The 21,985-nt window shown below is 46.3% G+C and overlaps 1 protein-coding gene across 1 annotated transcript in view; it reads right to left on the minus strand.

Moving 5' to 3' along the window:
• LOC146809958 (TBC1 domain family member 24-like) overlaps positions 1-21,985 on the minus strand; it is a 78,537-nt gene that overhangs the window by 42,410 nt on the left and 14,142 nt on the right. Inside the window, exons 3-4 of the mRNA XM_085616821.1 lie at positions 6,078-6,236; positions 685-748 (exon numbers count right to left, since the gene is read on the minus strand). Of these exons, the coding sequence (XP_085472947.1) occupies positions 685-748; positions 6,078-6,236 (223 nt within the window). The remainder of the gene's footprint in view (positions 1-684; positions 749-6,077; positions 6,237-21,985) is intronic.

The raw sequence follows: 21,985 nt of genomic DNA on the forward strand, positions 1-21,985 counted from the left end.
CCTGATAGAGCTAGCTCAGTTTTGTAGATAGTCTTCTCTTGATGACCTTGAATAATTCTTAAACAGATTGTTTTAAATAACATTTTCCTTTAATTTATTTTACTGTGAGTGATGTATGGGAGTCTATTACTGACATTTTGCAGAGAAATGTTTGTTATTCAAAACCATGCAACATCTATAAAAAAAAGCTTGTTTTAGCTCAAAACCGGACATCACATTTGAGAAATGGGAGAGGGGTCACAAAGAATATTTGCAATAATATTCGTGAGCTGTTGGTGCATTATAATACCGAAAAAACACTTCCCTAGCCCGGAATATGAAATGAAAACAGATTTATAATTTGGACCAATGTGCCTGTGCCTCAGGTTTTCGTACCGCCCCCGACGGATGCCATCTGTCCATGCATTTCCCTCCGTGTGTATCATTGGTATTGACAAAGTAGAGGGCTTTCTTCACTTCGAGGAGAACAATCCCTCGGTACAGCAAGACAGGCAGTAAGGTGTTTTATAATTCACTTTCCTTTGCCACTGCGCTCTCAGAACCGGCACATTACAACATTTATTCAAGCGTCTGCCTTTTAATTGCTCTTACAAGTGCCCCAGTGAGAGCCCGACCAGGCCTCAGCCTGCCCGCCCGCTTCATGTCTGCATACAAAACACTTCTGCATGTTTTGACAATACTCACCTCCCCGGCTGTCGTTTTTATCACCAGTACTGTGGGCTCATAACCTTCACAATGTGAGTAAAACCTGCCACAGCAGAATGAGGACAAAAAGAAGTAAATAAAATATCAACATCACAAACTGTTTTTTTCAGAAAGTAAAGTAGTACCACTGTATCACTTCTAACATACTACAAAATGCTCCGCACAGTTCTATTTGTAGACATCTCTGCCTCACTGCCTCGCTTATGTTTTCTGCGCAGAGATCTCCATACACGTAGGCATACATTTTTGTAGTAAATGTGGGAGAGACGAGAGAGAAAGGCTGGAAAATTGATTTTTACTATTAAATGGGAGGGGGTTAACAGAATTTATGGAGGGGTGTAGTGATGGGTAAGGAGGGGTTTGGGGCAGACATGAATACAAACACCAACCCAAAAATTAGTCAGACCACTACTATTCATAAACTGCACTTCAAAAGTTACTGCAGCTCTAAGATCACAAAACAGCAGTAAATGTACTCCAGACCCACCATGGAGTAATGGACTAAGTCTTGGACCACACATTGCCACTCACAGACACTGTAACACACTACCTTAGAAAATAATAGAGTCGGAGAATTATTACAATAGCCATAGGGAATAATGCTAAAATAATTACATTTTATATAGCTATATATATATCACGCTACCATCTTGCACCTTGACACCGGAACACTCGCAGGCGGGTGCTTTTACGTGGTGGTGCCACACGAAATATCACGAAATATCAACGCTACCAAACTTTCGTTTCGGAAATTCCTTCATCAGTCCTGAGGAAGGAATTTCCAAAACGCGTCTGTTTGCTGATTAAAACATCGATACGAACTGTCCCCGAGAGTGCTTTACTCTGTTTGTTAAAAACTTCGGAGTTTGGTAGCATTGAGATATATATTTATATATATATATATATATATAACCCAACAATTGCACCAGCAAGAATGAGGCCGCACTCTGCTGCAGGTAAGGTCAACAACCTTTATTTTCTCGATGACAGGCAGCTTTTCATTCCGTTTGTATGTCTTCGTAGGCTTTACGCGTTTCAAGGATTTTGTTCCTCTCTTCAGAAGCCATGCTTTCAAATCGGCATATTTTGTGCACTTCCCACGTTACTCTGCGTGCTTTGCATTTATATATATATATATATATATATATATATATATATATCAATAACAGTCGGGTCCTTCCGGGATCCAAGCCCTCGTCAGGTGGTGCGCTGTCCGGCGAACCCACCACCGGATAATCCAATTACCAGTATAAAGAAACGAAAAACGCACTCTCAAAGGTCAGTCTTTTTAATCACAAATCGCTACGCGTTTCGACACAAGTTGTGTCGAAACGCGTAGCGATTTGTGATTAAAAAGACTGACCTTTGAGAGTGCGTTTTTCGTTTCTTTATACTGGTATATATATATATATATATATATATATATATATATATATATATTCACTTAAAAAACCATAGGTTTCACACAAGTTATAGTTAGCTGTACATTTCACTCGTAAAAAACCAATGAAATTCCACGTTATAGTTAGATCAGGTAACTATAACTTGTGTGAAACCTATGGTTTTTTAAGTGAATTTGCAAGGTTTTTTAAATGCTAATTCCTAACTATAACGTGTGTGAAACCTATGGTTTTTTCAGTGAATTTGTACGGTTTTTTAAATGCTAAGTTATCTATTTATTGTTAATTTTTGCACCGTGCGCGCGCTGTGGGCACTCGGTGCACTTTGCGCACCGAGCGCCCACCTTGCGCATTTTGTACCGTGCACGCCACGCCATTTTTTACAAATTATCAATTGTTTTTTTCTCCCTTGGGGGTCCTTAGATTTATATATTAAATGTGATTATTAATTTTTTATTTTTTTTTACCGTACGCGTACGGTAAGCTTACCGTACGCCCACTCCGCGATTTGTTTTTTTAAATTATTAAATTTATTTTTCATACTTTTTGGTCCTTTGTGAACCCCCTGACGAACGCTAGGGGGTCTGCAACTCTCTTCGTTGCCCCCTTTTCATGTTATCAACCTTTGTTTTTCAGTGCGAGAGACAGAAAATGGCGGCCGATACTTCCTGGTTTCGACCGATTCGAATGTTTACTTTGATCTAACAACCAATCAGAATCGCGCTCGCGCACGTCACCGTACGCGTACGGTAAGCTTACCGTAAGCGCACGGAGCGCGCTTACAGATATATATATTGATTTAAATGCTATTTTCTCAGAAACTACTGAACAGATTTACACCAGACCTACAAAAGGCACTTCCTTGACCTGCGGACTACCTCTCTGCCAAATTACAAGTAATTCTGTTCAGCCGTTCGGGCTGTAGCTGTGTCTAAAGGTCCTATGGAAAAATGCATGGGGAAAACGCGTTTTGGGACCCCCCTTTTTTCTCAGCCCCCGCTTGACGAATCACCCCGAGACTTTCAGGGTAGGAGCGGAGCATAGCGCCCCATTAGTTTTGAAAATTTCGCGAGGATTCGTCGACCGGTGCCAAAGTTATTCCAAATAGAATGTTGCGGATTTCCTATGGAAACAGGGTCCTAACTATAACTATCTACTGGCGACCGCCAGTAGATAATATATATATATCAATCTCGAAAGTAAATAATGACGCGGCACTCCTCTCGGCAAAAAGATGTTACGTGCCGCGTCATTATTTACTTTCGAGATTGATATTAACTACGAGATCTCTGTCCTGATCTCGTGGGGGACGTTTGTGGAAATATATATATATATATATATATATATATATATATATATATATATATATATATATATATATATATGTCACCACCACCTGAAATAATGGGATGAAGACATGCAAGTTTACACTTAGGTGTAAACTTGCACCCAGAAATAGTCAATAGTGAAAAAGTCTTAAAGCAGGATTAGATGTAAACTTGATTAAATCTACACATGTAAATTTACCTTTGTGGATAGTGCCCCAAGAGTTCTTGCAAAATCATAGTTTTTTAAATGTATGCAACTTAGATGCAAAGATTTGTTGGTCTACTGGGAAAATGTAGATATTTCTCAACATGTGAGTTGCTCTGCCTCAGACATACCAGAATTTTAGAGGCACTGCCTTCTAAAGCAGTCGAATTGCCCCAGAATGGCATCTCCAGTTATTCCATGCCAAGCATGTTCTTAAGCCTTTTTAACAGAGAACTGCTTTCCAGGTACAGTACACATGAGCACATGAAGCACAACGGTAATGAACACTTTTAAGTTCCATTTTCCAGCACAGTGTAAAGAATTTAGGATCCAATGTACAAAGCCCAACTGCCAAACTAGATTATACAATTTGTTCTCCAATTATTTTACAAAGGGGTAAGCACTTTTCAATGTAACCTATAAATCAATAGATTACATTGCGAAATGCCCATTCAGAGGGGGTCGCAAAACAACCTGCCCAATGAATATCAATTGGGCAGGTCATAAGTTGTGAACTCCTGAAAATGGAGAAATGGTGCCTTGCAAGCGACTGCAGACCACAACCCATTATTTTGCTTTCCCAAATGGGAAACCTGTTTTTTAAGCAGTCCATGTCCATTACACAGACTAGTGCTGATTCAAACAAAAATATATATATATCCAGTTAGAGGTTGTCTCCTGGGTACAGCTTCCCTTTTCTGAATCAGTTAACACCGTCTTAGAGCAGTGTGTAGTTTTTCACTGGTTTTCCACAATGGCGTTTGCAAAGCGTTGATACAATCAACAGGGACTCCCAAATAGGAGGGGGACACCCTTTTCATGCCCCCTCCTATTTGCGATTTGTAATGGGCTGCAAAACCCCTTTGGCGAGTCAGAAACACTTTTCTGACAAATAATTGGACTTTTGTAGTTAGCAAAATACACTTTTGTGGCCACAAAGCCTGCTTGTTTGCAATTTGTGGACTTGTGATTGAGTCGATCACAGCTGGAAAATCTAACAAATCTAAGACTATGAAGGAGGGGTGGCAATACGTTTTGCAGAGTTTGAGGCTCATGGTGTGGAACAGGAGTAAGAATAAAGGGGCAGAAATACAAAGCCATGTTGCAGTCAAAAACCATGCTATTCACTAAGTCAGAGGCTTTCTGAGAGCAAAATGTGTTTGCACTAAACCTATTTTGTGAGTCGGAAGAGCATTTCAGACTCACAAACTGAGTCTACCAACCAATTCTGAATCACAATTAGGATGGGACATCTCTTCCTAATTGTGGTCTAGACTTGTGTGCATTAATAATTTGTCACTACAAACTATTAATACATACGAGTCTGAACCACAATGAGGACATGATGCCCCTTCCTGATTGTGATTCAGAATTGGTTGATAAACCCATTTTGTGAGTGACAAAACAATGATAAGTTAGCGACTCCACAAAAGAGGAGGTAGCAAATACGCAAAGAAAAAGCGGTGTCATTTGAACAGCTTCCCCTTTGGAAATTGTGGCTGTGTGACCTCGCGTGGAGCAGGCAGTGATGTAAAGGCGCGTTTTTTGGGAGTTTCTTGTAAGGCAGCACCTGTTCCTTCAATGAACATTGGCTGCTTTTAAGAAATCTTTTCCTGTTTAGAAAGACAAACACGTGGATGGTGGTCTGCTGTTCCTTGCAGGACACCATCCATTTGTTTGTAGCCCATCACAGCAGGTCACAAGTAGTGACTTGCCTAATTAATATTCATTGGGCAAATTGTTCTGCGACCTACTATAACTGGACATTTTGAGATGCAGCCCATTAGTACACAGATCACATTGCAAAATTAAAGACTGGTTACAAAATGTCAGTACACAATTTCCGACCACTTTTGCGTCCGCTTGTCTCATACATCTGGCCTAAATGATGGGGGACAAAGTGTGGTGGTAAAACAGATTTACTTCTGAGGTTTGGAGGACCAGCAATCACCAAAAAACAGTTGGCACACTGGGCAAGGTAGAGGCAGCGGGCCTTAAGAACCTGGCTCCAAATATGATAGTGGCTGTAGGATATATTAATTAAGGCAGATGGGTATCAGTTTAAATTGATCAACAGTACACAATGAAATTTACTTTTTTCTAATGAAAGAAAGTGAGAAGAAAATGGGGTGTCCTGACAAACTTTCACAAGCGATGTCAATCATTATCATAAAGGTTACATGGGGTGTTAGTCACCTTATCTACTAAAGGATCACTGTAAATAATATCCAAGTATGTGCCCCATAATTTACAAATGCCAAGGTTACTTTGCCCAACTATCAATCCATCTATCTGAGTGTTCCCCCCAAAGGTAATGTCAAGCTACTTTCAACCACTGCCCTAACACGATAAGTGCCTGGAGCTTTCAGGCGCAGCTCACGCAGGGTTGAATTATTTTCCCCATTCCCTTATTCGAGCAGTCACTTGCTGGACCTTTACCTCTGCAGGCTATAGCCGTGGTCGGCGGTGGAGTACAGCAGGACAGGTAGCAACAGCGCGAACCGGTCAGGTATCCAGGACCAGATGATGCGCATCTCCTGTGCTGTGACGATTGAGGAGCTGAAGCTCAACATATCCACTGACAGGTGAGCTGGTTGCCTGCGTGAGAGGAGGGAGAAGACGAGATCACTGGAAATTATAGGTTTAGAAACTGGGTGGAAGGTGGTAGTCATCTCTGAACCTTGGGCAATGTACAGCAGCCTCCTGCTTGTGTCCTCTCTAGGAGTGACTGGCCCCATAAAGGAGGGTAAGTGAGCAGAGTTCAGCCTGGATGGAAAGGGTCAGTATGGACTGAGATCTCTACACAGTGGTGTGTGGGTGTTTATACATGAGTGGATCTCCCCTGAGGGTTCAGAGATAGATGCAGAAGTGAGATCAGCCTAATACCAAAGACAAAAGTTTTTTTCCCCTGGACCTGGAATAAACATGTTAAGTAAAATACACAACCATACGCAATGCTGGTCACCAGTGAAAAGACAGTTGTTTGTTCAGTAGCACTCCAGGAACACACTACCACTAAGCTGGCCTGCAAACCCGGTGCCCGTATACAGCATGCGACCCTGGGTGATTGGTGATGACAGTAGGCACGGGCACTAGGGACTGCGTTTCATGGCAAGCAGAACAAAACCGACAGAGCTACAAACACACAACCCCAGGTGGAATTAGTTAAAATGAGTAAGGGTGAAAGGATGTGGAGTTTTAGTAAAGCTGGCAAGCACACAGTCTATCTACTGTAAGACTGCTGGTAGGGTTCCTGTAAGTTTAATGGGAGCAAAAAGCATGAACAGCAACACAGTTTTTTATTAGTTGAATGTGTTTGAGTTTGATTAATTGCATTTGGACCAAAATACTACATGTTGACTTGTACTACTTGTTTCTACTTAAAGGGAGTAAGGCTTTCAAACTTTATGAGAGCAAGATGGAGTACAGTAGCCCTCTAACATCACAGTTTATAAGCAATAGTTATCCAATGTCTCTAGAGGGACGACCATCCCCAAACAGATGGGTCAACCCCTAGTGAGTGGGATGGAGTCCTTCCACATCTGGCACTGTTCAGAGCTTGATGGCCCATTCTTCTCAGCCACCCTAGACAGACTGAGGTTGATTGGCTCTCCAAGTATAGATGGGTGGAAAGTAAAGTATGTCTGAGACGACAGTCATTAGGAATAACACTCAATTACTAAGAAAGTATGGAGGCTGCAAGCAATGGGTACTGAGTTCAGCTGAAGGAGGGCTCATCACCACCAGGTGTTCCTACAGGTTATCGTGAGCGTCATTCAACAAGGGATTCAATCAGGCTTAGCACCAAATTCTCATTTCCTTTTCAGGTAAAAATAATTAAGTTACTCTGATATCAGTTGATCTCAGACCTTTATCTGAATTAGTGAGATTACTCGACTACACTACAATTCGGGAGGACGGCAGGTTCCCTTACTGCTGCAAAGACAACCAGTGCCTCCCTGAGGCCCTGAAGCTTCTCCAATATGTCCAGGTGCACAATGGTTACTGTGCTGCCTCTTCCTTTAGACCTGCTGTGAAGTAGTAGAGATCATGTCTCTCAGCCACACATGCTGGACAGAGGATGTAAATTGTTGTCAGGAATGATCCACATCCCCATCCCTTGCCCAAGATCACTGGGTGCTGAATTGATGGCTTCTGAAGTCTGTCTGGTGGCTGTGATTCAGGTAGAGCAAAGCACACCCACTAACCCTTTCTTTTATACTATTCCTGGAATTTTACAGAGTGTTTCAAATCGACTGTTTCCACGCTACCACACACTTGCTCTCCTTTACAATCAAAAATAAAACTCTCAAATGTTTGTTGTTTAACCCTAACTAATGCTCTTTCATTATCTTGGTGTTCATCACTCTTAAAGCCAAACCCCCTACCTGTTGCTTTCCCCCAAGGCTTAGTACTGGGTGCTCTTCTCTCTCACCTCCTTTGGAGTCAATATTTTCTTCTTCAGTTTCTCATATCCTCCAAACACAAACAATAGCAAGGTGGCTCTGCCTCTGATGGGAATATTTGCTTTCCAGCTGCCTCGGCCATATTTAACTTCCCTCTTCCACTATATTGTGCCCCTGGCAGGTTTACTCCCAGCGGACAAGAAACAAAGGGGTTCAATTGAAGTTTAACACTAGTTGAATCACTTCTACAGTGGACAGATTCCCACTGCTCAACTCTCTCTTCTCAGGAAGTGAGGTGATCTCCCCTTTATCAGTAGTTACAACTTTCCTTTGGGCTACACGTTTTGTTGCATCCCTTGAGGTGGCAAACAATCACATGGCAGTAGAAATACATAGCTGGCAGGGCCACCACAGTGGGGATGCTGGTAGACAGGTGGTGGAATAGTTCAACTGGTATCCTGGGAGCTTGGAGCAAAGGACGAGTCTTGGGAAGTTGGCAGCTACAGAATGTTTCAGCTGGCATAGTACTTGCTGGACCCCTGGTGGTGGGAGGGAACCAGCTTAAAGGTTAGACAAAACAAAAATAACTAGCTTGGGTCCACCTAAGCCCCAGTGATCTCAGGTGGAGATGTGAACACTAGTTCAGGTGCTCCAGGTGTACATGGGCGAGAGGGCTGACTTCAAGAGCAAACTGGTGTTGTGAACTTGGCAGAGGCCTTGCTGTACAGATTGCTTGACCTGGCATATAGTGGGTCACTGGCCCTTTTCTCCGTGCTTTACCCCTGATATTGAAGAAGTGACTTGCTGACCATTAATGGTGGCCAGGAGCCAGAGCGTGGATTGCTCGCCTTGAGTACTGTCTAATACATCATGTCTTGTGCTGGGAATGGATCTCAGATATTGAAGAGTGAACGATTAAAAAGAGGGACCAGTGAGGCAGGGAGGACAAACTTTGCTGTATGGGTCAAATTAAAACCAGAGTTCACTCTCACCTCGTGTGGGTTGGTTATTTATCACACCCAGGTTGCCCCAAACTCAAAGTCTCACCTTGGTCTTCTGGTCATCTCCCGAGTAGGTAGACTGCACAAAGAGCCTCGGGAATAGAACTGCACAGTTTTTAACACCGCCGTCAGTTGTGCACAGGTCCAATGGAGCCTAGTTGTCTCAGCCACTCCAGGTGACTGGAGATGTCATGGGTGTAGCCTGTAGAATGACCAAACCAAAACAGGCCAGTTGTGGCCTATGCGCCACAAATGGCCCAGATTATCAGGGAAATCTCCTAGTTTCCTCTGTAGGTCGGTCTTTCTATGAACATACCTGTGCTGAACTTGTTGATATAAGCATTGAAGTGTCCTACTAGCTTTACGGTCTGTCAAAGGTTTCAAGGGCTCTACCCCATATCTGGAATGACATAATTTCATTAGAACATTCGTGCTTAGTATTTTACTTGTAAATATCAAAGGAGGGAGTGGAGATAGGAAGTGTCCAGAGGGACACAGGGAGTGGATTCAATCTCCCCTGGCTATAATTACTAAACAAATGGAATCCACCCACAACAATTCAAAGGTGTAAAAAGATGTATGGTCTTGCGGGCGATGTGTATCCTACAATTGTAGGAGGCACATTGTGTTTTTAAAATACCCCTCACACACCAAAAGGGACCTTGGTGTCATGCGTCATCATAATATTTACTCACCAATCACTGTAGACCCTACCACTCACACACTACACATAGTGCTTACATCAAGTGCTCCTGCGTATTCATTGGTTAGTAGCACGCCGCGCTCCGTAGAGGAGTGCGAAGACCCCTATGATGAAGCATGACACCAAGGGCCCTAGTATTTTAGTTGCCCAGTGGAGACTAGACTATGTCCGATTACAATGTGAGCGTTCCAAGGGTTTGTTTTCTGTTCATCGGCAGGCATTTGCACTTCGGACTGGAATGCAAGTTTGAACTGGGATCAAGCAAAGTTTGTACATTTTCCCATCACATGATGCAATAAGACTACTTGCTCGAGAAAGACAAACTTTTAACATGACTTTTAACATGACCCCTCAGAGGGTGCATGAAGAATGTTTCTTAAGGTGTGGGTTTCCGGCAACCAGTTCACTTATACAGCATGTCTTCAGCGCCACAAAACAGAAGCTGCCTCGAAGGGAAACCATGTTTCTTTGTGTCTCGAACCATAACACTTCACTTTCCTTTCTTCACGAAAAAATACTTCACCTGGTCAAGCATTATCTGTCCATGGTGTACACAACAAAGAGATGGTTCGACAGGACCACCCAGGCTTTAGGCCTTAAAGGTTATCACATTAAGGATGTAGCAAGTGACTGGCTATCCTGACCCTACTCATAGCAAAGGGCACCCCCACATGAAGTCCAAAGTTCCACCTTCCCAGACTTCATGGACCCAGGCCGTTCTCAGGTGGGCTGGCACCAAGAGCAGTGCGCTGCACAGCGAAGAGGCCAGGGAACTCTGCAAGCACCCCTTAGCAGAGGATTGACACCCACTTCAGAAGAACCTGGAAACAACTTTATCCGAGAGCTCTTCCCCAAGAAGAACGCGCTATGCACCACATAAGATCAATGCACCCATCCGCATGCTCTCTCCAGCGGTGACCCATTTCCCCACGTCGCCCTGTTCTCCTCACACTCTTACTATATTTGTAGCTCTTTCTGCTTAGCGTTGTCCATTTACCCTATCGCCCCCTCCCCACTCCCTCCAAGTTCAGCATTCAAACTGTTTATTTTCAAAGTAACAGAGTAGTTCCTGATTGGTACCAGTTAAGGACCATAATGTTAATCGCTTCACATATGTTATTAGCATAACTCAGTTCCTCACTCGATCTTGTTTCTGTCTCCTAGTAAAAAGAATACCACCTGCACCCACGATCCGCAACCCATAGCAGAATATATTAAATGTGAATTGCAATGTACGAAACTAACAAAATGCAAATAAAGTTGGTTGAAAAAATTAACTAAGCAGTAAGAACCTTGTTAGGAATTTCAATACGTCAACCAAGCCTCCATCCAACCTGAAAATTGCATACTTCTGGTTACCAGATAAGACTGGTGCTTGCTTCCTGGTATTTTGGACTTGCTTCATAACTTGCTCAAATAGCCTACTTTCGGGGAAGGAGCCTAGCGCGCAACCAAGATGGCCGCGTAGGTGCGAGGCTCCCGAGGACCTCCACGACCTCCTACATCTATCCTGTCCTCATCCTGATTTGGTTGAGGGGACTTTGTTTGTGAACCTGAGCCGAGGTGGTGCCCTTTTTCTGTTTTCGAATCGGACCCCGGGTGCCATGATGGGCTTCGCTTGAAGTTTGCGGCCTGCTTCTCCTCTGACCCCGGACTTGAGTTGAGGGGCGATCCAGTGGTGAAGTGAATAACAACGGCGGGACGAGCCTGGCGGGGCGCGCACCCCTCACTTTCACTTTCGCTTTCTAGCCCTCTCGCCATCATCACAAGTGGGATCTCGGCTCTTTCGCGGAGTGTGGTGGTTGGCTCACTGGGGGACCCTGCCTACTCTGCGGGGACCCGTTCCGCCTTCCTGAGGCGACCTCTGGGGTCTTCGGCCTCGATTGTTCGCCCCCCGTCGCTGGACTCGTGGGTGCACGGATTACAGGGCGATGGCGACAAAGCAGGATGGAGAGAGGCTGAAGGCCAAATCGGCCCGACGTGGTGCCTCTACCCAGGCCAACGTTATGGATCGCTACACCCTGCCGAAAGGTTCTCCCGGCGGGTCGCATAAGTCTCCGGAGCGGCCCGCGGATGCCCCGGATTTGCCAACGGACCTGACCTTGCAGGATATCATGGGCGCCATAGCGGAGATGAAGACCTCGGTGGGTCAACAGTTTGACACCCTGGCGCACAAACTTGACGCGGTTCTCATCGATGTCAACCTTGTTAGGGCTGATCTTTCCAAGACAAATGATAGGGTTGACTCTTTGGCCCTCACCGCGTCGGGCCTCACGACTGTGGTGGCTGCCCTCCAAACAGAGGTACGTCGGCTCCGGCAGGCCAGTGCTCTCACGGATCGGCGACTGGAGGATTCCGAGAGTAGGGCCCGGAGGAACAACGTCCGCATTATCGGAGTGCCTGAGGGATTGGAGGATTCGGCTGCGGATCTCTTTGTGGAGGACTTGATTTCCAATCGTCTGATGCCTCGGGGATTGAGCAAATTCTTCGCTGTGGAGAGGGCCCATAGAGTTCCTGGTGGCAAGCCGAAGGTTGGAGCTCCTCCGCGGCCTCTTATTGCACGTATCTTCAATTTTCGGGATAGGGATGCGATTTTACAAGCCTCTAGAGTGCAGGGGCCGCTTAAGCTAGAGAACGTTGAGGTGAACTTCTATCCTGACTTCACGCAAGCGGTCCAGAAGCAGAGGCTGGGTTTCATGGGCGTCAAACGGCGGCTCCGAGACATGAACTTGAAGTACGCCATGCTTTTCCCGGCCAGGCTGCGGGTGGAATCCGAGGGTCGTTCTCATTTCTTTGACCGTCCGGAGGCGGCGGGGGATTGGTTGGACACTAGGGGACATGATCGAGAGGGACTGGGGGCCGCGAGTGGGGAGTGCCCACCAGACCGGGCCTAATGTATTGACACTGGGGCTACTTTCTGATGATGTCACTTCTTTGTTGGGCTCAGGGTTCCTTGACTGTCGTGTTTTGTCCTTTTTCGCTTGGAGGTTGTGGTGTGTCTTGAGGGGGTTCTCTTTCCTCCTCCAGGGGGTCTTTTTGTAGTTTAGTTCATGCAAGGGCGAACAGGCACACTGCAAGTTGGGGGGGCTGTTTGGGCTCATGCAGGGGTGCAGGGTGGGGGGAGTTTTGTTTGGAATGTTGGGTTGGGGTTGGGTATTGTTTGTTCGTACCACAAGGCAGGATTATTGTTGTTTCATACTTAAAGTGCTCTCTGGGAGGGTGGTGATTGGAGCTGGTTGTGATGGGGGGTAGGGGACTGAGACTTCTTTCCTGGAATGTTAACGGACTGGGGGACAGGATAAAACGGGGGGTGGTCCTGCAGTTTTTAAAACGGATCTCACCCGATATTGTGTTTCTGCAGGAAACACACCTCATTGGTAATTCCTTCCGTGCTATGAATAGGCGGGGCTATCGCCTTCTGGCTCATTCGGGCTTCACCTCTGGTTCGAGGGGTGTGGGCATAATGGTTAAAACCTCGCTCCCGCTGGAGGTTGACGAGGTGATCCATGATGACAGGGGGCGCTACACTGCACTGGTGGGCAGATGGGAGGGTAAAGTGATTGTTTTGGTTTCTATTTATGTCCCGCCGGGTTTGCAGACTACTACTTTTGCCGACTTGGGGCGCCTTCTTCTTGGGCTACCAGAGGGGATTCTAGTGGTTGGAGGGGACTTTAATGCTGTGGTTTCCGGAGCCGAGGATCGATACCCCCCAGGGACCTCCCCCGGGCCCAAACTTGGTTGTCTGGACTCTTGGACACCCTGGGATTGGTGGATTGTTGGCGGCTAAAACACCCTGCACAGACACAGTACACGTTCCACTCCGGGGCCCATGGTAGTCTTTCACGACTTGATTATGTTCTTATGCCAGCGGCCCAGGCGGGGAGGATCGGGGAGGTGCGACATCTTGCCCGGGGTATTTCAGACCACTCCCCGCTTCTGTTACACTTCGATATTGTCCTGGGGGTGGAGGGGAGGGTGGTCCCGATCAACTCCTGGTACCTGCGTAATCCCACAATTCGTGCAGATTTGATTAAATCCCTTGAGCAATATTTTGAAGATAATGTGGGATCGGTCTCGTCTGCTGTTTCTCTTTGGGAGGCGTTCAAGACGGTACTCCGGGGGGAAGCCCTGTCCCTCATTTCCCATTCCAAGAGGCGCGAGCGGGAGGAGGTGACTCGTATTGAGTCTGAAATTACTGAGTTGGAGGGTGACCTGGATCGTGGTGTCACGGAGGACAAATTGCATGCTCTCAGACTCAAACAAGCAGACTACAAGGCCCTGGTCACTGAAGCGGCCAAGGGCATGAGTAGGGAGCAACAGGGGCGACTGTATGATATGGGGGATAAGGCTGGAAAACTGATTGCGTGACTGGATAAAAAGGAGAGAGCGAGTCGAGTTGTGCCGCTGGTTGAGAGAGTGGATGGTGTGTGTGTTACTGATCCCGAGGAAATTGTTGATTGCTTTGCAGAGTATTTCCGCGGGGTGTACTCCCCGGTCTCTTCTCGCCCAGAAGAGGATTCCCGCGTCCTGCTTAAAGATATTGGGTTGCCTTCCCTTTCAGAGGAGGATAAATTGTTGATGGACGCGACTCCGACGTCTGAGGAGATCGCCCTGGCCATACGCTCAGTCGCTTCTGGCAAGGCCATGGGTCCTATTGGCCTTCCCATTGAATTGTACAAGTTGCGGCCGGATACCTTAGCGCCTCATCTTCGTGATATGTTTCTCGCGGCTCGGGCGGCGGGTTCTCTCCCGCTGGACCAGCGTCTCGCCACCATCGTGGTTATTCATAAGGAGGGGAGGCCGCGGGATCGAGTCACGTCCTACAGGCCCATTTCGCTTTTGAATGAGGAACCGAAAATCCTTGCTAAGGTGCTGGCTAATCGACTGGTTGGCGTGGTGTGCGATCTGATCCATCAGGATCAGTCCGGTTTTATTCCTCATCGCAACACCGCGCTTAACCTACGGCGTCTGCATGGGGTGCTCGCGAGGGTTCCGTTTATACGTGAGCCGGCCATTTTGGCGTCCCTGGACGCCACTATGGCGTTTGATACGCTTGAGTGGCCATATATTTGGGCGACGCTGGAGAAGTTTGGGTTTGGCCCGGGATTCATCGGTTGGGTGAAATTGCTGTAATCTAGACCGCTGGCGCAGGTGGTGGTGAATGGTAGAGTGTCGGCTCCCTTCGAGTTGGGCAGGGGCACGCGTCAGGGTTGTCCGCTGTCGCCTCTCCTCTTTGCGCTCGCTTTGGAGCCCCTGGCGGAGTGGCTGCGGTGGCACCCTTCGATTCGTGGTCTCCGATGGACCCCAGAGTATGAGGACCGAGTCTCTCTCTATGCGGACGATATTCTTTTGTATCTCGCTTCCCCGCGTGAATCGTTGATTGTGTTGGTGGATGTATTGTCCTCCTTTGGCCGTAACTCCGGCCTAGTCATCAACTGGGCTAAGTCCTGTGTTTATGTTCTTTTTGGAGAGGCTCCTATCCTCCCGCGGGGTTGCCCTGTCCAGGTCGCTCACCAGGGATTCAAGTATCTGGGAATTTTTATTACCCTGGACTCAGCGGCCCGATACACACAGAATTTACCCCCCCCCTCTCCAACGTTTGAAGGCGGATGTGGCGCGTTGGCGGCGCTTGCCGCTCTCGCCGCTTGGCCGGGCGGCGCTGTTTAAGATGATGTCATTGCCGCGGTTTTTATACGCCTTACAAAACACAATGGATGTCGTGCCGGCTAGCTATTTTAGGGAGGTGGAGGGTCTGCAGCGCCAACTGTTCTGGGATGGGAGGCCGCGGATCGCCCTCGCGAAGCTGACGCTCCCGTGGTACGACGGGGGGGTCGCCCTCCCCGATATCAAACGTTATTATTGGGCTTCCCAGCTGGCAGCGATAAATCACGGGCTTTATGGGCCTGCCCTTAATCCGGCTTTTGAGATGGACAAATTGTTGTTGCTGGGTGGCGACTACAATAGGGCGCTCTACTCCAGATCGCTCGACGCGCGGTTGACGGGTCCGACACAGGTCGCGGTACGTGTGTGGCACGCGGCAAACTCGGCGATGGGGTGGAAGGATCGGTTGACCCGGGCGACGCCATTGTATGCTTCCGAGCGATTGGGTTGTTTGTGGACGACGAAAGGCTTTGAGAAGTGGGACACGATCGGCATTAGCAGGGTAGGGGATCTCTGGACGAAGGGGGGATTTAAAACGTTCGATGTGCTGAAAGCGGAGTACCAATTGCATGACAGGGAGTACTTTCGGTATGCGCAGGTTCGTCATGCGTTGCTCTCCGTATTCCCGGAGGTCGCGTCCATCCCGGAGTGCTCCCCATTGGAAGATAGAGTACTAGATGGGTATGTGCCGGATAGCACTATTTCATTAATCTATAAAAAGCTCGTCAATGATCGCTCGGGGCTGCTGGCCGCCCTTCGTGAGGCATGGGTCGCTGATGGATTGGAGCTGGATGACGAGGATTGGGCGTCTGCGGTGGCCTCCCCAAAAGAGGTGGCCATACCGGCCCGCCTTCGGTTCGTCCAGCTCAAGATACTCCACAGGGTGTATGTTACGGGTCCTGGCCTGATGCGTATGGGATATGCGGTGGATGGGATGTGTAAGCGTGGGTGTGGTATGATTGGGACCTTCCTCCATGTTTTGTGGGAATGTCCGGAGGTGACTCGGTTCTGGCGTGGCGTGCATGCAGTATTGCAGGCGGTCACGCATGTTGCGTTGTTCCCCGAGGCGAGGAGGTGTTTGTTGAATGTTTGGGAGCCGACTGATTACACGGTGGCGCAAACGAGGTGGGTGACATTGGGATATATGGTGGCCAAGCGTGACATAGCACAATTGTGGGGCTCCCAGAGGTCATCCACGATTTCGGTGTGGAAGGAAAATATGGATTGGTGTATGTTCCGAGAAAAGACTGTGTATGTGGCGAGAGGCAAGCCTGGGAAATGGGTAAAGGTGTGGGGCCCCTGGAACTCCTATCGTGGCGGGATTTGCGCCCCGCCCCTAACGCGTGACTCTGCTGAGGCCCTGTCTCCCTAGTCTGCGCATCTCCATGATTCTGTGTTATCGGGATACCTTTGTCTCTGCCCCCTGCCCTTCCCCCCCCTCCTTCCATTGTAGTTTGGTAGGCCCCTCCCGAGGGGAGCGCATAATGTCACCTGGACTTTTGCCGCCTTGTGGGTTTGTTTTTTTTTTCATTTAAAATGAAACCGTCATTTGGGATGTCAAGGCCTATAGCCGCAAATGATATTTCGGATCCTTGGGACCTACACTGCTTGCTGCTTGTGTTTATACCTATATGTTTATGACCTTATTGTTTACTAGCGGCCGGCCCGGAGGTTGTAGGCCCGTACCTGTATATCTATTGAAATTTGTAATAAAGGTTTCAAAAAAAAAAAAAATAGCCTACTTTCAAGGTCTAGATAGCGCCAGCTTGCTGCCTTGCAGAACGCATGTCATCACAATACACAGAAAAAGGTTGCAAGTCACCCCCTGAACCTTTTCTTCACTTTGGTTCATCATCCTTCAACCACTGCTTGTTTCAGTGTCTTTCACATTAGAATCAGCCCACAAAGCAAATGAGCAATTATATATGTTGTTGATTGCCAAAAAAGTTTGGCCTGTGGGAGCTGTACACAACACAATGCCACAGCGCACGCACTGTGTGCTTCCAGCAAAAATAGTCTGGTCTGTCTCTGGGCCTCATGTCACTGCTGAGTCTGATAAGCTGCAACCATAAACAACAAGCGTGCATATTAAAATGGTAGATGTGTGCCAAAATCAGCCTAACATACATGTAAAATACCTCAAGTCACTTGATGGTATTGAGGTTATGTGATGTGTACTTGTGTAGCATACTATCACCTGCAAGGGTATCCTGACATTGAACAGGTGTGTGTGCCTAGGCGTGCATATGGTAGGTTGGGTTACTGAAAAGCCAGGTCATCAACTTCTTGCAGAGTTCGAAAATGGGGTGGCGATCTGATGTTGAGTGAGAGGACATTCCACACTTTATAAGCGATGTAAGATAACACCCATCCTCCTGATCTGGTTCCGTGTATGCATGGGATGTGTGCGATGTGTGTAAGTAGGAGTCTCGCAGAGCGGAGGTGTCTGGGTGGTTGGTGGAAAGATATATGACTGTTTAGGTAGATGGGACCAGATTTGTGTAGTGCCTTGAGTGTGTATGTGAAGAGTTTGAATTGAGTGTGTTTGTGTATCAGGAGCCAGTGTTGTTCCCTGATATGTGGTGTGGTGTGAGTTCTGTTTGGGAGATTGAGGATGAGTATGCCTGCTGAGTTATGGATTGTTTGTAGTTGTCTAGTGTTGTTTGGTGATCCCGGCATAGAGGATATTCCCTTAGTCCAAATTGTTGGTGACTAGAGCTTGAGTGACAGTTTTCCTAGTGTTGCGTGGGAGCTATTTGAAGATCTTCCTCAACATCTTCAGGCTGTGGAAGAATGATGCAGTGACAGGGTTGACTTGTGCGGTAGTGTCCAATTTGCTGTTGATGACTATTCTGAGGTTCCTGGCGTGGGTTCTGTGTGTGGCTATGAGTTTGGCCCGCCACCAGTTGAAGTCCAATGGGGAGGTGTTCTTGCCAAAGAGCTCTACTTCTATCCTGTGGGTGTTGAGTTTGAGACAGTTGTCTTTCATCTCATTAGCGACTTCTAACATGCAAGCTGTAAACCTATTTCTGGTGCTGGGGGCTTTTCGAGAGGGAGTGTGAGTTTTTTGTTGTCCACATTGGAGAGGATGCTGATGTCTGTGGGCGGATGACGTTGTCAAGAGGGATCATGTGTGCGTTGAAGAGGATGGGGCTGTGTGGTGAACCTTGAGGCACTTTGCAGATGAATTTGTGGGCTTTCAAGGAATAAGGTGTCAGGCTTACAGCTTGTAATCTAGTTACAGGTTGGCACACAAGTCAAAGCAGAAACTTGGAGTTGAAAGGCACTGTTTTACTATTACATTTAGCACAACACACAAAGGTACGTACAGATATATAGTTCTGCAGAACATTACCTCTGTCTGAAGACTTCCATAACATATTGGGAGCAGCCTGTTTAACAGACGTGGGCCAGGAAATACAACTCATTTAAACCTCCTAACCCCAGTTCAATTCCATATTGACAGACCTTAAAAGAGGATGTAGGTACTCCAATCCAAATGGAGAAAGTCAAATATAAAAGCTATCCATGAGCTAAGAGTACTTTGCACAGTCAGTTCTATCGACGTAGCTTTTAGTCGAATTCAAAACAGTTTTTTACATGTAAGAATCAGCAGAAAGGTTTCAGACCATTCGTTTTTTTACTTGTCCAAGACTCACAGAAAAACAAGCATTTACAATGAAATAGGTCTCGCAATTGCGAATTTTTGAGCTATTGGCATCGTAAACCGTAATGCCTTTTATAATGTCAAGAGGCATTGTCATTTACAATCCCAATAGTTTAAACATTTGCAAAGCAATACCTATTGTATTGTAGAGCGCGGTGTCCATGAAGCAGCGCTGGGCTCAGTATTAAAGTTTTTTTTTTTTTTATTAAACAGGGCGCGATATCCCTGAAGCGTGCGCCGTGCTCAAAGTTTAATTTTTTTTTTAAACTAAGCGCAGTGTCCCTAAAGCGGGAGCCGCGTTCATTATTAAAGTCTAAAAAACTTAATGAAACCGAGCGCGGTGTCCCTGAAGCGAGTGCCGCACTCAACATCAAAGTAAAAAAAAAAAAATGAAACCTAGCATGGTGTCCCTGAAGCGGGCGCCGCGCTGAGTATCAAAGTAAAAAAAAATTAAGCAAAGCACTGTGTCCCCATTGCGGGCTCCGCGCTTGGCATGCTAGTTAGAGCGGCATATTGCAAATACAAAAAAACAGCTGCTATTGATCCCATCAGTGTCACTAAACGAAATAGTGCTCACCGACTTATAATGCAGACCATATAACAAGCAAAGTAAAAGGTCCAGTCGTTATGGGAGGTAACAAATGAAGACAAGGCAGAACCAAGGAGGGACTAACAAGCCTATTTAAGAATCAGAAACCAGCATTTACGAAGGACAATGACACAAGCCAATGACAAATATGAGTGGAGAGTGGGCGGGGCTTCCAGTGCATACTCCAATACACCATGCCTCACAGAGCGTGCAGCGCATGCGCACTGCCGCTATGCTTAACGTAAAAACAGAAATGAAGAATTACGAGTTTCTATTCTGTGTGAAAGGTTTTAAGATCACAAAATGAGGACAGCGAAGAGAATAGCCTGATCAGTATTCAGACTTTTTCATTTACTAATGAAGAATGTCAGTCTCACATGCTATGAATTAGTTGCATTGCTACTCAGGTGGCTTCTCATAAGGCAGACATTATATCATCATGCATCCCTAAGAAGGTCACTTGGGGGCATATGTATAAACCGAATTTTTAATCGCAAACGCTACGATTCCCAAAAAACAGCGTTTGCGATTAAAAATTCGCAAAACGGGATGTATGAGGCAAATCCTCATCGCAAATTTAAGGAATCGCTAATATAGCGATTTCTTAAGTTTGCGTAAGCATTTAAGAAATCGCAAATTGCGATTTCTTAAATGATATGTACCACGCACCAAAGCATTGCGACTAATCCTTAAGAAATCGCAAATTACCACCAACTTATAGTTCGTGGTAATTTGCGATTTCTGTTAAAAATGCACTTTTTGTAATTTTACAAAGTGCCACGTGGCGCACATACATGCCCTTGGGGCATGTATGTGCGCCATATGCACACACATGCTCATTTCAGGGGTGCATCAGGGTGTCATCATGACACCCTTGCACCTTTGAAATTATTCTCAAACTGCGATTAGCAAATTGCGAATCGCAATTTGAGAATTAGTTCCCATTCATTCCTATGGGTTTCCTGGCCCATAGAAATGAATGGGAAGGTATTCCTTAATTGCGATTTCGCAATTTGCTAATCGCAATTAAGGAATTTTAAGAAATCGCTAAAGTTTTGCGATTTTTTAAATACATCCCGTTTTGCAATTCTCAAATAGCGATTCTTTAAAAATCGCTATTTGAGAATCGCAAATGGAGATGTTGATACATATGCCCCCAGGTTACTTAAGATTGAGGTGGTCCCAAAGTCGCAGAAAAATTATGTACTATGCTCTTCTATGAGAAAAAAAATGATTTAGACCCAGAAAATGCGTCCATTTTTCAGCCCATCGTAGGCATGCCCAAGATATCACAAATCTTTTTTAAAGCTGTATTGGTGCAACAAGAACTTATCTAAAGTACAACAAATGTACAGAAAGCCATCAATCATGTTTCTGATCTCAACATGGAACAAAGACCATATTGGCATGCTTGTTTTGTAATATATTAGTGGCTCGACAAACGGAGGACACCTCTTCTGTTTTTACAGTTGTCTGCAGCATTTGGTACGATTCATTCTGAATTATTTCTGAAATACAGTTGGAGGTAGTGGCCTCTGAACCAGCACTTAGTTTGTTCCAGTCATTCCTTTATAATATTCCAATAGGCTTTAAATGACTGCCCTGGATGACAATGGAGAAACAAACTGCATTCAAATTACTCTCCCTGATCTATAAATGCACCCAAGGGCTAGCCGGAGCATTCCTTGGAAGAGAAGATAGCCCTATATTTCCCTTGTAAGGACACTAAGGGCAGGTACAGCTAGGGGTGAGAGCACCTACTTTTGATGGAAAGAGGATCAAAGAATTGCTATCGTCTGTGTCAAAAGTAGCAATCCTTACTATTAGTGGTCATAGCTTCATGCCTTGCTAAGGCGGACGAGTGTCACCCCACTGCTTTTCAGCAGTGCAGAAAAGGAAAAATAAAATGATAATAACACAATGTTATCATTTATTTTTCAGTGTGAGCCAGGTTAGGGCGGGGCAAGGCTGGGCTGTCAGGGGGGAGGGAGGAAATATGTGCACTTAAGTGTGCATGACTGTTTGGCCGGCCGTCTTGGGCTAGCCAAACAGTCATGCTCACTTAGCATGTTCTCCACCTGGCTGTATTGCACAGCCTTGGTGGAGAACATGCACAGGCTCCCACTCCCTGTCTGAGCGCCTAACCAGGCTACTCAGACCAATTACGACCACTCTTCCCTGTAAGGTGAGTGCACGCACCTATGTCTCCCGGAGTGCGCAGTGTAATGTGTGAAGCGCGCACATGCAGCTTAGGACCGTTCGCGCCGTGGCTTTTAAAATGCATGCAGCGTGAAAAAAAAATCACTTCCTTCTGCAGTAA

This window comes from Triturus cristatus, chromosome 7 (genome assembly GCF_964204655.1).
Source record: "Triturus cristatus chromosome 7, aTriCri1.1, whole genome shotgun sequence".
In the NCBI taxonomy this organism is placed as follows: domain Eukaryota; kingdom Metazoa; phylum Chordata; class Amphibia; order Caudata; family Salamandridae; genus Triturus; species Triturus cristatus.